At 34.1% G+C, this 14,885-nt stretch overlaps 1 protein-coding gene across 8 annotated transcripts in view; it reads left to right on the top strand.

Annotated features, from left to right (window-relative positions):
* LOC117989397 (fasciclin-2-like) overlaps positions 1-14,885 on the top strand; it is a 47,320-nt gene extending 32,435 nt beyond the window's left edge. Inside the window, exons 3-17 of one of the 8 annotated variants that reach the window (XR_011237680.1) lie at positions 95-252; positions 1,798-1,928; positions 2,429-2,569; positions 3,499-3,636; positions 4,212-4,373; positions 5,400-5,542; positions 6,413-6,525; positions 7,056-7,203; positions 8,224-8,422; positions 9,120-9,397; positions 10,425-10,554; positions 10,818-10,986; positions 11,684-11,841; positions 12,975-13,126; positions 13,482-13,609. Coding sequence is in view for 7 of the 8 variants with exons in the window: in XM_069503830.1 (XP_069359931.1) it covers positions 95-252; positions 1,798-1,928; positions 2,429-2,569; positions 3,499-3,636; positions 4,212-4,373; positions 5,400-5,542; positions 6,413-6,525; positions 7,056-7,203; positions 8,224-8,422; positions 9,120-9,397; positions 10,425-10,554; positions 10,818-10,986; positions 11,684-11,858; positions 12,580-12,629; positions 13,482-13,588 (2,242 nt within the window). In the remaining variant the exon portion in view is untranslated. Of the gene's footprint in view, positions 1-94; positions 253-1,797; positions 1,929-2,428; positions 2,570-3,498; positions 3,637-4,211; positions 4,374-5,399; positions 5,543-6,412; positions 6,526-7,055; positions 7,204-8,223; positions 8,423-9,119; positions 9,398-10,424; positions 10,555-10,817; positions 10,987-11,683; positions 11,859-12,579; positions 12,630-12,974; positions 13,127-13,481 lie in introns of all 8 variants that reach the window. The other 7 variants (XM_069503832.1, XM_069503833.1, XM_069503830.1 and 4 more) reach the window with 7 other exon arrangements.

Below are 14,885 nucleotides of genomic sequence, written 5' to 3'. Positions count from 1 at the left end.
TGTAGGTATAGATAAGGAGACCATAACGATTTTAAGATGACTAACTATTAAATAAATTGCATTTGTTCCTAAAGTAAATAATTACTTTCACAAGACCAGGTATAGAATCGAACGTGTATTCAGAATGGGTGGATGAAGACACATACAGGCTGTTCATATCGAGCCTTGGCAAATCAATATCTGGAGCTTACAAGTGCGTGACCGTGCACAATGGCCAAACGTTCGCACTTACGTACAACGTTGAAGCATATGGTGCGTATAATACAATTAACGATATTTTATTACCAACAATATGTTATTAATGTTTAATAGTATACTGTATAATATGTAGCAGTCAATGTAATTAAAATTAATATTTAATTGCTACATTGCCAACGTTGCGTCTTAATCAAGCTTTGCAAACCTTAAAGCCTTAGATAGACATGCTCATTTCTATCAAGAAAGGCATGCTTTTTTCGAGTAAAAGCTACCTAGTAGTATGTGTGTACGTACATGCTTTGCTAAAAATAAGCATGCTTATTATAAGTCCCGCAAATTGCTAATGCGCGTGGCCGCCATTTTAGTGACGTCAGCACTAGACTGAAGTTTAGAGCTGATGGTATATTTTTACTTAAATATACGTCAAATGACGTCAAAATGACAAAATTTCGATGTTAATGAGACATGGTTTCAGTGAAATAGCAATTTGCGGGACTATAATATTAGCATGCTCAAGATTCGATTGTCGTTCGATTTTGTAGAATTTTGAGCTTAAAATAAATATGCTTTCACAAGCAAATGTAAACAGTTACAGAGCATGCTCATTTTATAGCATGCTTAAAATGAGCATGCTCTTTAATAGCATGTCTATCTGTACCTTAACAGTAAAGTTTGATAGCTACAGTATGATGATCGTAAAGTTGTTTTGATTGGGTATTTTCACTATTTTACTAGTAACAATTTTACACAGTAGTATAGCAAGATTGTCATAAATCCAGCCATTTACAAGAAATAAAATTAAAGCTCTAAAATTGAACTTCCATACTAGCTTTCATTATTTGAGAGTTCTGAGCCACAATTGACCAATTCAAGACACGTACCTACATCAAAAATTCTTTGCTAGCGCGGTAAGACACCTTAGCGTGGAGAAATTCAAGCGATTGCAAAGTGAACGAAGAACTCTTTAGTCCACAACAGACCGTAGGCAGGTAGAGAAAATTATAAAATGTTTCGATCCCTTGAGACTAAAATCTGAGGCACGTTTCAATTAGTGAAACCACGAAAGTGATGGCACGATCAAACGCTATTTCTACTTTCTTTTAATTGAGGTCATTAAACAGTTTTCTTTATAAAACCTTTCTTCCTTCGGCGTTCTAATCATGTTCTAACCCTTTGTGGGTTTTGGGCTCCTCTAAGGTTTTCCTCCAATTTGTTTCGTCTTTAATATCTTTTTTTCATGATGAAAATAATGTGGCTAATTCCGTTGTACACAATCTCTAAACTAAACTAAAATGGCACGTCTAAATCTATTTCTATCCCTTTCATAATGTTGCTTGCGGAAAAGGATAGCACTAGATTTAGACCTGTTAATTTAGTTTAGTTTAGAGATTGTGTACCAGAGAATCGGCAAGAGAACGCTTAAGTTCGCTCGGGGTTAAAAATGAAATATTATTCAAACTTGATATTATTAAAGCAAACTTGATATCAGAATTCTAGATAATACAGTTCTAAATATGTGTCTTATTATTTATCTAGTTAGTATTGAAATTATACAAAATATCCTACTCGTAACTAAAAAATGTTGACTTCAATTTACAGATCGTCCTTACTTTATTAATACAAATGAGACTCAGTATATCGTAAATGGGAAAAATGTTACTATATTTTGTAAAGCCCGAAGCGAGACAGATCCTTTAATTATTTGGTACAAACAAGACGGCCTAACTAAGGTGAGCATAACTAACATTTCTACATGAAGTATTTAAAAAAAAATCAGCCAGTATATAAGAACAACTTTTGATTTCTTGATATGAAAAAGATGAGGAGTTAGCGAACAAAACGATGTCATTGGATGAAATACAATTTTACAGGAGTAATAAACCGAATGAAAGCTGTTGAAACTTTAATGTACTTAATCGTAACGTTTTGATTGAAATCACGAATTTTGGACTCAATTTTAGCACAGTTTTAGACTGTGTTTGGAAATGAGTACAAGTTTGTATTCAGTGATTGAGATCATGAACTTTTGATTCAGTTTCAGTACAGTTTTAGGCCGTTTTGCTTGGAAATGAGTTCACATTTATATTCATTGAACCAGAAACGTCCGTAATAAAGAAAAAAGTAACTGAGTATTTTCACCAGAAGTACACCGATTTGTTCGCCAGCTCCCTCCTCAAATAATAATATATACTTAATATTATGTAATACTAACAAATAAACCTTGAATTAGATAAGGGATGGCGACAAATACGAAACTTCATCACAAGGATTGATAATAAAAGGAGTAACAAACGATGATAAAGGGCTGTACAGATGTGCAGCATCGGATCTCAAAACTGGGGAAGAAATAATCAGAGATATACAAGTTGAGGTAATTTGTTTCTCTTAAATTAATTATGTATGTAAAATGAAAAGGTGACTGACTGATCTATCAACGTCGCACAGCCCAAACTACTGAAAGGATAGGACTGAAATTTGACATGCAGATAGCCATTATAACGAAGTCATCCGAAAGGATTTTTGTAATTCAACCCCTAAGCCCTTAAGGGGTAAAATACGGGTTAAAAATTGTGAAGTCTGCGGACGAAATCACAGGCGTAAGCTAGTTTAATTATAAATCTCCGTCTTTACTATGTAAGACCTCTCGGTTTTTATTTTCAAGACCTTCATTTTATGAATTTTTTTCTATTTGTTATTCGAATTTTCTGAAGTCGATTATTATGAATATTTAAAAGTGCTTGAATATAAGCGGATTCTGAACATTTGACCCAGTTTTACTATACGTTCTTTGCTGAAGCGGAAAAAACTTAAGTCGGATAATTTGCATAGTATTGTACCTCCGCTAAATCGCAGTTCAATGGGTTTTATGACAAAACTAGGATGAATAAATCCAATTAAGTACCTACTGAATGTTGATACTAATTGTGTAAATGCTATATTTACAAGATTACACAATTAATGTGAGATAGTAAAATATACCTTACTAGTTCTAAACCCGACTAAAACGTCTTCGCCCGCGTTAGGTTTTTAAAAATCCTTACTCTTTGGTTTCCCGGAATAAAAAGAACCCTATGTCATTCTCCAGGTTTTCAACTATACCCGCGCAAAAAATTTTTTCAATCCGTTACTCCGTTGCGACATGGTTGAAGGACAAACCAACCCACAAACACACTTTTGCAATTTATAGAAGCTATGGGTGTAGTGAGTGTTTGATTCATCCAAATTATTTACAAAGTTGTAAGCTAAGCATTCTCATGAATAAATTTTTATTATATAACTATGACTTTTTTGTAATTACAGGTGATATCAGTACCAAAGATAACAGAAATTGTAGCGTCTCCTGATAGCAATGTGGTAGCTGGTGGCGTATTAGAGATCGTATGTATGGCTACTGGTAGCCCTCACCCGGAATATGTATGGAGAAAGATTCCCAAATACGTAAGTAATTTTAATAGTTAACCCTGGTTTTAATAGCCCTACTGAATTATCTCTATATATATTTAAAAAACCGGCCAAGTGCGAGTCAGGCTCGCGCAACGAGGGTTACGTGCTACAGTCGTATTTTTTCGACATTTTGCACGATAATTCAAAAATTATGACGCATAAAAATCTATTTTAGAATCTACAAGTAAAGCCCTTTCATATGATACCCCACTTGGTATAGTTCATATCTTACTTTGAAAGTTGAAAATAGCAATATTTGTTCATCAACACATTTTTTTTTTCTTGTGATGTGACCACAAATTCACGGTTTTCAGATTTTTCCCCTAATGTCTGATATAAGACCTACCTACCTGCTAAATTTCATGATTCTAGGTCAACGGGAAGTATCCTGTAGGTTTCTTGACAGACCGACAGACAACAAAGGGTTCCGTTTTTCCTTTGGAAGTACGGAACCCTAAAAATGAATGGCTATAAATGTGTTGCTTACAAGCTTACAAGTAAACCAAGGAAAAACAGACTTAGATATGTAATTAATATTTAAACAGTTTTTTTAATTACTTCTCATACAGCCTCAACCAATTGGAAATTACACTTTCCCGGCGCAATACGCTCATTGGAAACAAGAAGGCAATAGAGTAACAATATACGACGTGAATGAAAATGATGCCGGGGCTTATGAATGTACAGCTACTAATGTGGCTGGTTCCTCGTCGGGGAGTATCAACATAGATGTAAATATTTCACATTTCAGTAAAATAATTTCACATAATGCGTAGAAATTCGAGCCATCCCAGTGACTAGTATTGCTACTTGTAGGTACTTGTAGCAGGCGACCCCGCTCTTCCATAACATCTTATACAATAAGTTCCTTTAGAATTACAGTTATATAAAGCTAAATAGTAAATACAAGATGTGTGTACCTACCTATGTACATGTGGTGTGTGTGTGTGTGAGAGAGAGAGTATATAGATGTGTGTATGTAGTAGTGTTTGTGTGAGTGAGAGAATGTATTTTGTGAACGTGTGCATTCTACGCATTATGTGAAATTATTTTACTGAAATATTTTTTTTTTTTTTTGAAATATTCGTATTTTCTTCTATGTTTGCTTGCGTGCCTTCGTTAGAGTTTAGCATTCAGACTACGTATTCTTAATTTTGTAAGCAATTAATTAATATCACTTGAAAAAGCGGGCATCCGTCTTCTTTTCAGGAGGTCGGGGGTTCGATCCCGGACACGCACCTCTAACTTTTCGGACTTATGTGCGTCTTAATTGAGTTTGGTAATTAAATATCACTTGCTTTAACGGTAAAGGAAAGCATCGTGAGAAAACCAGCATGCCTGAGAGAACATAATGTTCTCAAAGGCGTGTGAAGTCTACCAATCTGCATATGGCCAGCGTGGTAGACTGTGGCCAAAAACCCTTCTCACTCCACCAGACCATGCTCTGTAGTGAGTCAGCGATGGGTTGATCATCATCAATGTTGTGTACATCTATTAGGGGTTGTTACTTAGATTCTGATCTATTGTTTTTAAGTTTAGATATTTTATAGTTTCAACCTATTTTGTGTGCCAGTTCCATAAAATAAAATAAAAAGCATAATATATAAATGTTTCTAAGGAAGTGTTCTAGTTGAAATTTTTATGGCAAAAAAGAAGTGTAGGTAGGTAGTAGGTACCTACCTACATATTGCATTCATTTCTATGTAAGGGTATGACTAGAAAGAAAGTTCTATCCTAATAATGTATACGTGTTTTAGGTATATTTCATGCCAGAGATAACAAAAGCTGATAGGGTAGTAGCCATAGAAGGATCGACAGTGCAAATAGTTTGCAGATCACAAGGCCTACCAATTCCCCAGATGAGTATAAACTATTTGGGGGAGGAAGTCGATGAACGAAGGTGAGGTCTTCTCCGTTTTACTTCAACGCCAGTATAGTTTATAATTCAAAAATTAGGTAAAAATGATATGTAAAATGCAGGGCAGATGGAGTGTAGAATTGTTTGAGCAAGAGAGAACAAAGAGCAAAATATTTGTTATTTTTAATATAATTTCGTAGACCAGTTAGAAAAAAGAAAGATGAAACTAAGTTTTATGTACGATCATTATTTTAAAATTCTGATTATGGAATCAAAAAGACACAAAATATGACAATGAGATAAAGACTTATATACTTTTGTATGTTTTTTTAAGTTTTTATTTTATTAAAAAAACCATAAAAAATGATGCTTTTAAAAATAATGGTTTTTTATTTTAAAATTAGGTTTAGGTAAAGTAGTGTATGAAATATCTAGATATAGGTACAATTCTCGTGTAATGCGCCGTTTTGCTTGGAAATGAGTTCAGATTTATATTCAGTGCAGTGGGTCAAAAACGTCCGGATCAAAGAAAAAACTATTCTGATCAGAAGTGTATTTATTTTTTACCATTGTGCTCACCAGTTCCTCATTATTATGTTACTAGCTGAAGCCCACGACTTCGTCCGCGTGAAATCAGGTTTTTTAAAAATCCCGTGCGAACTCTTTGATTTTCCGGGGCAAAAAGTAGCCTATATCACTTTTCAGGTCTTTATCTATGCCCTTGCAAAAAATCACGTCAATCCGTTGCACCGTTGCGATGTGATTGAAGGACAAACCAATAAACCAACAAACAAACATACTTTCGCATTCATAATAAGGCTTTATATACCTACTGCTTAGAATATTCTAATTTCATGTAATTTAGCAAACTTTCACTTCTAACTTTGATGAAATTTTGTATTTACTTTCCAGCATAGTATGGGACGTGAAGAATATTAGTAACATCGAAGTAGAGTTCTATTTGACTTTCCTCAGAGTCAATAGAACTCACGACGGGTTTTATGTTTGTAACGCGACCAATTTCTGTGAGTTTATAGTTTTGTTTATTTACTTTATTCACATTTACTCGGCATTTCGATGTCATATTATTTAATTTACTATAACCAAATATTATGTTTTTCTGAGACATTATCTTTGTATATTCTGATAAGATTTTAGATCTGGATTCCTCCTATGCCTAATGTGTACCTACCTACTGTGTATATACGCAAGCTAGTTTGTCAAATTAGAAGCGATGTTTTCACTTTTACCCTTTTAACAAAGAAATATGGTACCTACCATATTGTAGTGGTTACTGTGTGTAATAGTAATATTAACATTCTATAAGATGCCAGTTCAAAACCATTAAACCTAATTAGATTCGAAAATTTTATTATAATGTTTTATTAGTATATGTTCACCCATGATCAATTATAATTATAGATACTAAATAGGCGATTTCTTAGTTAGTCAAAGTCGACAGTTATTTTTGAAATCTAAATAGCCTCCAGCGTTGAGCAATTATCAACCACCATTGATATTGTAAAATCATTTTGTTTTATTTACTTGTTCGCAGTGGCCACTGATCAAAGAGAAATTAATTTGGCGGTATTGTACCCGCCACACTTCGATGAAGCATTCGAGGAAGCCTGGGGCTGGAGCGGGCGTAGTACAAACCTGAGTTGTGACAACCATAGCAGTCCACCGGCAAATATTACATGGAAGTAAGTTTTTTTAATAGACTAGCGCTTGGCTGCAAACAAACCTACTGGTGAGTGATGATGGAGCCGAAGATAGAGAGTTTTTGCCTAGACTTTAAAATACTATAAATATACCAGAAGTGAAGTTAAATATTAACCACGACACGCAGCGGCTTATCGAGAGCCTTACCTTTCATAACATTTCATTTCATAACCTTACTGCAATATTAACTTGATTAGGGCACAATTTGCTATTGAAACCTAAACACAAAAAGCATTTAATAGTCGGTTGAGTCCCGTGTCAGAACGAGACTAGTCTAAGAATCATCAAACACCCGTATTTATACAAATCGATTCAAGATGGTTGCCCCACAAGTCACAACAGATCACGTGACTTCCATTCAAAAGGCGGCAAATACAAAATGCGATAACAATACCTTACTTATGTTAAAAATGGAGAGAAAAACTGAATCCGAAAAGGCATTCCATATTATCCTAGTGGTTCGAATTAAAATCAAGGAAGCAAATCGTTTTATACGTGTCTGTGAAATTTTGACTACATATTATGGATGCAGATCTTGACGATGCCTCGCGGTACGATACTAGGAAGGTCAAAAGCAAAACGGGACTAGATCAAAAAGGTCTTCGAACCTTTTATGTCTTTGTGATAGATATCATACCAGCTAGTTGCCAAAGCGATAGTATGATAGTAGTAGAATGCGTAGTATAATAGTCGTGATAGTTTATTGGCTAAGATGTCCGCCTCCTATTCAGGCAGGGGTTTGATCCCGGGCCTCTGACTTTTCGAAGTTATGTTTTTTTTAATTTGTAGACTAGCACTTGGCTGCAATCAGACCTGTGGCAAGTGATGATGCAGCCTAAGATGGAGCGCGCTTGCCTAGAAGATGCCTATTCACTCTTGACTTTTAATCAATTAAATATCACTTGCTTTAAGGGTGATGGAAAACATCGAAGTTTAATATGTTACAACAAACAAAACTTGAAGTCTCAGTTAGTATTATAATTATATATCTCTCTTTTCAGTTATCAAGGCAATGATTTAACAAAAGAGGAACAAACGAAAATCAACAACATCATGGCCGACAAGATACACGATAATCCACTAATAATTGAGAACGTATCACTTTATGGAACTTATCAATGTATTGCCAACAACGGATTCGGCGAAGACAAAAAAATGATTATATTGAGACAAGGATTTGTTCCAGCAGCTATTAATAATGTAAGTCAAAGTAAATAACAACACTACAATAAATTAATGAACATGAAATTGGTCTATTTTCAAACGTAGATCATAAAACGTATACATACGAGAAAATCTAGGTTGATGGTAAATTTTTTTCACATACAAAATTATTATCTGATCATGGTGTGAGTGACCTTTTTCTATCTTTTCCGGTATCTTAAATATATAAAAGGATTGACTGATCTATCAACGCACAGCTCAAACTGCTGGACGGATCGGGCTGTTTGGCATGCAGATAGCTATTATAACGTAGACATCCGCTAAGAAAGGATTTTTGAAAATTCAACCCCTAAGGGGGTGAAATAGGGGTTTGAAATTTGTGTAGTCCACGCGGACGAAGTCGCGAGCATAAGCTAGTATCATAATAAATGCACTTCTTGTTGGTGTTATTTCGAAACCTATTTATAAAAAGCCTAAGCTGGGGATAAAATTTGTACAGTATGCAGCAGAAAGTAATGTACCATCGACCTTTAGAAGGAGATAGCAGATTTTTAGAGCATTGTCTCTGTCGTTGAGACCGACAAAACATCATATAAGTAGGTATAGTGTAGTAGAGTAACAGAGACCGAAATGTCATTCTAATGCCCGATGTACATTACTTTCTGCCGCGTACTGTAGTATCTACTGATAGCTTCAGCTCGAATTTTAATAAAGACGGTTAAAACTTTTTTAGGTAACACTAACAAACATCACAGCAACATCAGTCACATTTTCCATCAACGTGCCAGAATCCCTCATCGGACCTCCTATAAAAGCATACAAAGCAGAATATGACGAAGCCGAAAACTACAACATAACAGACATACACATAAATAGAACTTGGTCTATTGATAGACCGTTCAGAATAGATAGACTGAAACCCAGTACAGTTTACTATATAAAGTTTGCAGCTGTTAATGATGTCGGTGACGGGCCTTGGAGTGAAGTCTACGATTTCGACACACTTGAAAAGTACGTTATATAATAATTAAGCTAAAATAAGAACTAATAGGTCTAACAAATTTGTTTCGAGACTAATACTATGATGTCCTGGCAAGTTTAGTTCTGTTTTTTTGGTATCATTTGCTTAGTCAGTAACAAAATTTAAAAATACTTGTAGTTACTTATATTAAATTAACAATGCAAGTTTTTTTTCTATCAAATAAACTTTCTTATCTTTACTTAAAATAAAACTGAAACTCGACAATTTCTGTACCTACTTTAAATATATTCCGATAATTGGAGGAAGCATTATTATCGGGATAGACTCCAAAACAATTTTTTTTTAATTTTTGTACATGTCTGTCTATGCACACTTCACTCAGAAACTACTGATCGGATTTGAATGCAATTTAGCATAGCTCTTTAGCTAATGCTAGGTAATACTTGAGTTCAACGTATATTTAAAAAATTATAAGATAAGAAAATCAATAAGTAGAATTTCTCATTAATTTCTCTTCAGAAACTTATTGTATTCTGAGATTGTCTAACAGCCTGAATATTTACAGTCTAAGAAATCATAGTACCATAAAACCATTACCCAGTACAAATTTGAAAGCTTACATTAGCCAACTAACCGGCCTGAACGCAAATTCATGAATTCATGTTCATGGAGCGAAAATTTGAGGCTTTGATAGAATCTTATTCAAGTTTCAATAAACAGAACTTTGAACTATTTTGACTGATGTTTTTAAATGCGCATAATCAAACGATCTACGATCTGACTGATTTATTTATAATTTTTCCCCTACAATTAGCACAATGAGAAGGCTATCCACACCAAAATATTTTTTCTGTACCTAGCACACCCTCAAATTTTTTTAAATCATCTTTCAATCTATGTGTGATATTTTCTTTGTATTTCTTGTCTCAATGTAAATATCTGAGTGTTTTAACAGATTGACTGCCAAGCGATCATTTTACTAGTTACTAATGTGATACATTATCACCTAACGCCCATACCTACTCACATAACGAACTTTCTCGACCGATTTTCCAGCACGAATTTCAGGTCAGTGCCACTAGAGCCTGTCTGGGAGGCGGATGTAGAGGAAGTTGCTGCAATGGAGCGTAAACTAAAGTGGAAACAAGAGGAACTAGTCGATTCCTACAACATACGACTTTGCCCAGTAAGTTTTATAACCATAATTTTTTTTTTGTTACTAAAATTGGTTGTAGACTACATTAAGCGCGGTACTGTACGCGGCAGAAAGTAATGTACATCGACCTTTAGAATGACATTTCGGCTTTGTAGAGCGTTGTCTCTGTCACTCATACCTATATGATGTTTTGACAGTCTCAACAACAGAGACAACGCTCTACAAATCTGATATCTCCTTCTATATGTACTTTCTGCCGCATACTGTACTTACTAGTGATTCTATGTTTTTAGATGAACAACGGTATTATCGAGGATACAATGTGTACAGACAAGACTATCGAACCAGCAGCCGAATTCCAACTGGAAGAAGTAGATTCCAACACAACTTACTATCTTGAATTGATTGCGCACAATTCTAACGGTTCATCCACTCCTGCGCATATAATGTTTACAATACCAGGTAAACGCAAAACGTGTGTATAAGCACTTATTTAAATGATAATCTTCTTATTTTAGGTTTTCATGTTTCAAAAGCCAATCCCAATAATAGGTATTTCTAATATTAGTTATGCCCAATTTTAGTATTGCACACGGTAGGTTTTGGTAAAAAAAAATCCAACATCTACCTATCTATTATGGCTTGTAAGGGATTGTTCAAAATAACTTTTAGTCAAAGTACCTACATACTTTAAAGAACCCCATTTCATTGCAAAATAGGCTTGTGCTTGACGACAGTGAAATCAATAATGACTGTTGAACCGCGCTTGACTAGAAAATCTTTGAAAATTGAGGATTTGTGATTTCTTTGCTGTTGTAGACCTATTTATATCCCGAAGTCTATCTCTAAAAACGACTGTATTTTATTTTTTTAAACTCTGTAACTTATATGTAACTGATTACCTAACTTTTAAGACCCCATGTAAATAATTTACATGTAGGTACCTACCATATCTGAGCAAAATAAATAAATGATTATTATTATTATTATGTATTATTTCAGTCATAACTTATGATTAAATAAATACTATAATAACAGTTATTTACATATAAGTAGATATTATTTTAGCTTTTTAGTAGCTAGGTACCCAAAAGTTTATATGCAAAACTAAATAAGTAACTAAGTAAATAACTAATTTAAGTTCAGGCTTTGATTTCAGCTGAAGAAGAAAAGCTATTATCTGCTGGAGCTTTAATCGGAATATCAATAGTGGTAGTATTCTTATGCCTCGTGTTATTGGACGTAGTTCTATTGCTGTGGCGGAAACAAGGCATCATTGCTCATTGCTGCAACAACAAGAAGAAGATTAAAAGAGAAGTGAGTTTAAATTCAAGGTTAGTTTGTGGTATGATTTCTTTAATATAACAACTTCCTTATTTTAGCGTTTAAACTATCGTGATTGATTTCCATTATACATATATCACACAACGGCTTTACTCACGTGTTAAGTCGAGGTGGAGGAGGAGGTTAATTAAAACAATAAGTACATTTTAGGATGGTATCCAAGCTGAATTGTATAGCTATAGCCTAGCGACAGCTCAAACCAATCGATTGTGCTGGTCAAACAACGTTCATCTAAATACTTATTTAGATGGTAGGTAGGTACCTAACGATCAGCTTTGGAGATTATAATTTGAAATTCTGTTAATAATAGAAAAGGGCGATTATGCCTATTTCTATTTAAGCTTAGTTGTCTTCTATGAGGAAGAGTCTGGAAGTCATCTACCTTAAGTCTTACCTAAGAAAACCTGAATTCCTGTACTTACCTGTTCTGTTTTATGGTATATGTTATAGGTTTCCTAAAAATCCCGTGGGATCTCTTCTGGATAAAAAGTAGCTTATGTCAGTCTTCGGAATACAAACTACTATCTTTAAACCAAATTTGGCCAAAATTGGTTTAGGAGACCGACCGTAAAAATGTGACAAACGAACAGACAGACACTTTCGCATAATATCTTTTCTTTTTTTACTCTTCATTTTAAAGGACGCGACTAGAATTTATATTATGATTAATGTGTTTATACATAAAAACTATAATACTTATTATTTTAACAGATCCCTAAATGAAAATATAAATGGTAAAAAAGAGGACAAGTTCTTGTTAGGTAAAGGGTTGGGCTTGGGCTAACATAAAATATGTTTGAATATTTTTTTTTGTTGAAATAACTATGAATGTTTTTGGTTTGGTTTATCTGATAATCCTTTTGGTCTATGAATTAACTGACTTCTTTAACACTTGGCTTTGGTTTTTCTCTTCATAACTATTACGGGTACTATTAAGGGTAGGGTCTTACTACACCGACTACACGAGGATTTTGTCGCAAATAGCGAGAGTATGTAATCCGTATGCAATATGTGTAGTGTGAAGACTGCGCGCCGCGCCCATAGAAAGTACTATTGAATACAAACTCAGGAATATTATTCGCTAGACACTAACAATACTCGTAAAGGCAGATCCACACCTGGACACGCGCACGATCCGTGCACACAACGCACATCATAAGAACAAAATGCGGACGAGTCCACCAGTGGTTTGCTAGCAGTGCACGTGCATGTTGTACCTACAAGTTACGGCATGCATTATATTTGTGTGTTTTTGGAAGTGAGTACAAAATTGATATACTCGTTTGCGACATATCAATGCCTACGGAGACAATTATGTATCAATAGGCATTCGTGGCGCATCGCGTGGCATGTTTCGTGCGGTGCGCAGGTGTGGATCCACCTTAATAAAACCATAATTTTAAGGAAACAGTAGCCCAAGTTTTCTTTTGACTAACAAAAATGTGTGAAAGTTTATTTGGGGTTTGAATTTTTTTGTCTCACATTTTTAAGAAAATAGTAGGCTAAATTCTTTCTATTAACGAAAATGTTTGAATTTGCTTTTGAAGATTAACATTATTTTTGTTTGTTTTTCACTTACTGTTTTATGTAAATGTAAAACAATTGTTTTATAGAGACAGGAAAGGCCTTCTTAGAGACAACCCAGAACCCAACGACGCACAAAAGCGGGCGAGCAATGGACACAGAGAATATGAATACAACAAGACGACCGGCGTTATAACCGGGAAACATTCCGCCGTATAGTAATAGAAAGTTATTTAAGCTGATTGAACATCTATACTTTAGTTTTCCTTAGTTTGCAAGACAAAGAATCCTTCTGAGAACCGCCTAAGCGACGCGATTTGCCCAGCCCTATATTACTGTCAGTCTGGAATTAGGTTTTTCACTCGTATCATAATTAAATGTCACGTCGCGGTAACAAGGTCGTATGGGCAGTGGCAAGGCTACTTCTTACGCTTTAGAGCGAGAAGTTACTCGTTTAGGAAAACTAAAGTAGGTATATCAACAAGCACTGTACGCGCTTATTGATATTTGTTTAAGTATTTATATTCTTAGGGTTTTTTTGTGTCTTCATTAGATGATGATGATGAATGACTTCATTTGAGTTTCATTAAAAAATAGAGATGTTGCCTATGTTAAAAATAAATTATGTGTTAAAATAGAAGGTCTTTCAAAACACATGAAATCCATCTCCGCTGTCAGTTTTAAGTTAACTACCATTTTAAACTATCGAATAAATTACTATAAAAAGGACTTTAATTAATGTTTTCACTATTTCATACAAACTTCTATTATGTTTGCTGATTTGGCAACATCGCTATTTTGTTGTGCGAGCACGTTCAGTGCGTACCTTACGGTTAAATGTGCGATCAGTTTAGTATTTGAATAATAGTTATATATTATATTGTAAGTTCGTATTGAAAGTGGTCTCAAGGGAAACATATTGTTGTCTACTGTGGAGGATGGTGTAGGTATGTAGATATACTGTTAAATAGTAATAGAACCATATTATGTAACGCGTACAAGATCTATACCAGCCTTTTAATTAACTTACGTTTAAATTATTCTTTTTCTATAACTTTCAAGTAAGTAGGTAAGTATAATTATGAATTAATGTTTTCCCGAATTGAATCTTCTTGGAATATCTAATAATACTAAAGCTTCAGATTATACAGTAGGTATATAAGTATTTAAATATTTCTTTTAGATTAAATATATTTTAATACTTGAATGGACCTGATCAAATATTATGTGTACCATGCAAAAACTATGTATGTAGATAATGTGTGTAGTACGATATTGTGTATATTTCAAGTATTGATTGATAATTTAATATACCTAATTATTTTTAGCAGTTACCTACCTACATTTAGTCATTAAATTAAATATGTTTTAAAAAGTAATGTACAGAATATTATTTTCATAAATACTTAGTAGGTAATATTATTATTTTATATTTTATGCATTTTTCAATATTTATGTTATGCCAAAGATTTAAGAGAATAAAATGTTGAAAA

The sequence above is a fragment of the Maniola hyperantus genome, chromosome 16 (genome assembly GCF_902806685.2).
Source record: "Maniola hyperantus chromosome 16, iAphHyp1.2, whole genome shotgun sequence".
NCBI classification, from domain to species: domain Eukaryota; kingdom Metazoa; phylum Arthropoda; class Insecta; order Lepidoptera; family Nymphalidae; genus Maniola; species Maniola hyperantus.
This window is presented reverse-complemented; position numbering and strand designations above follow the sequence as displayed.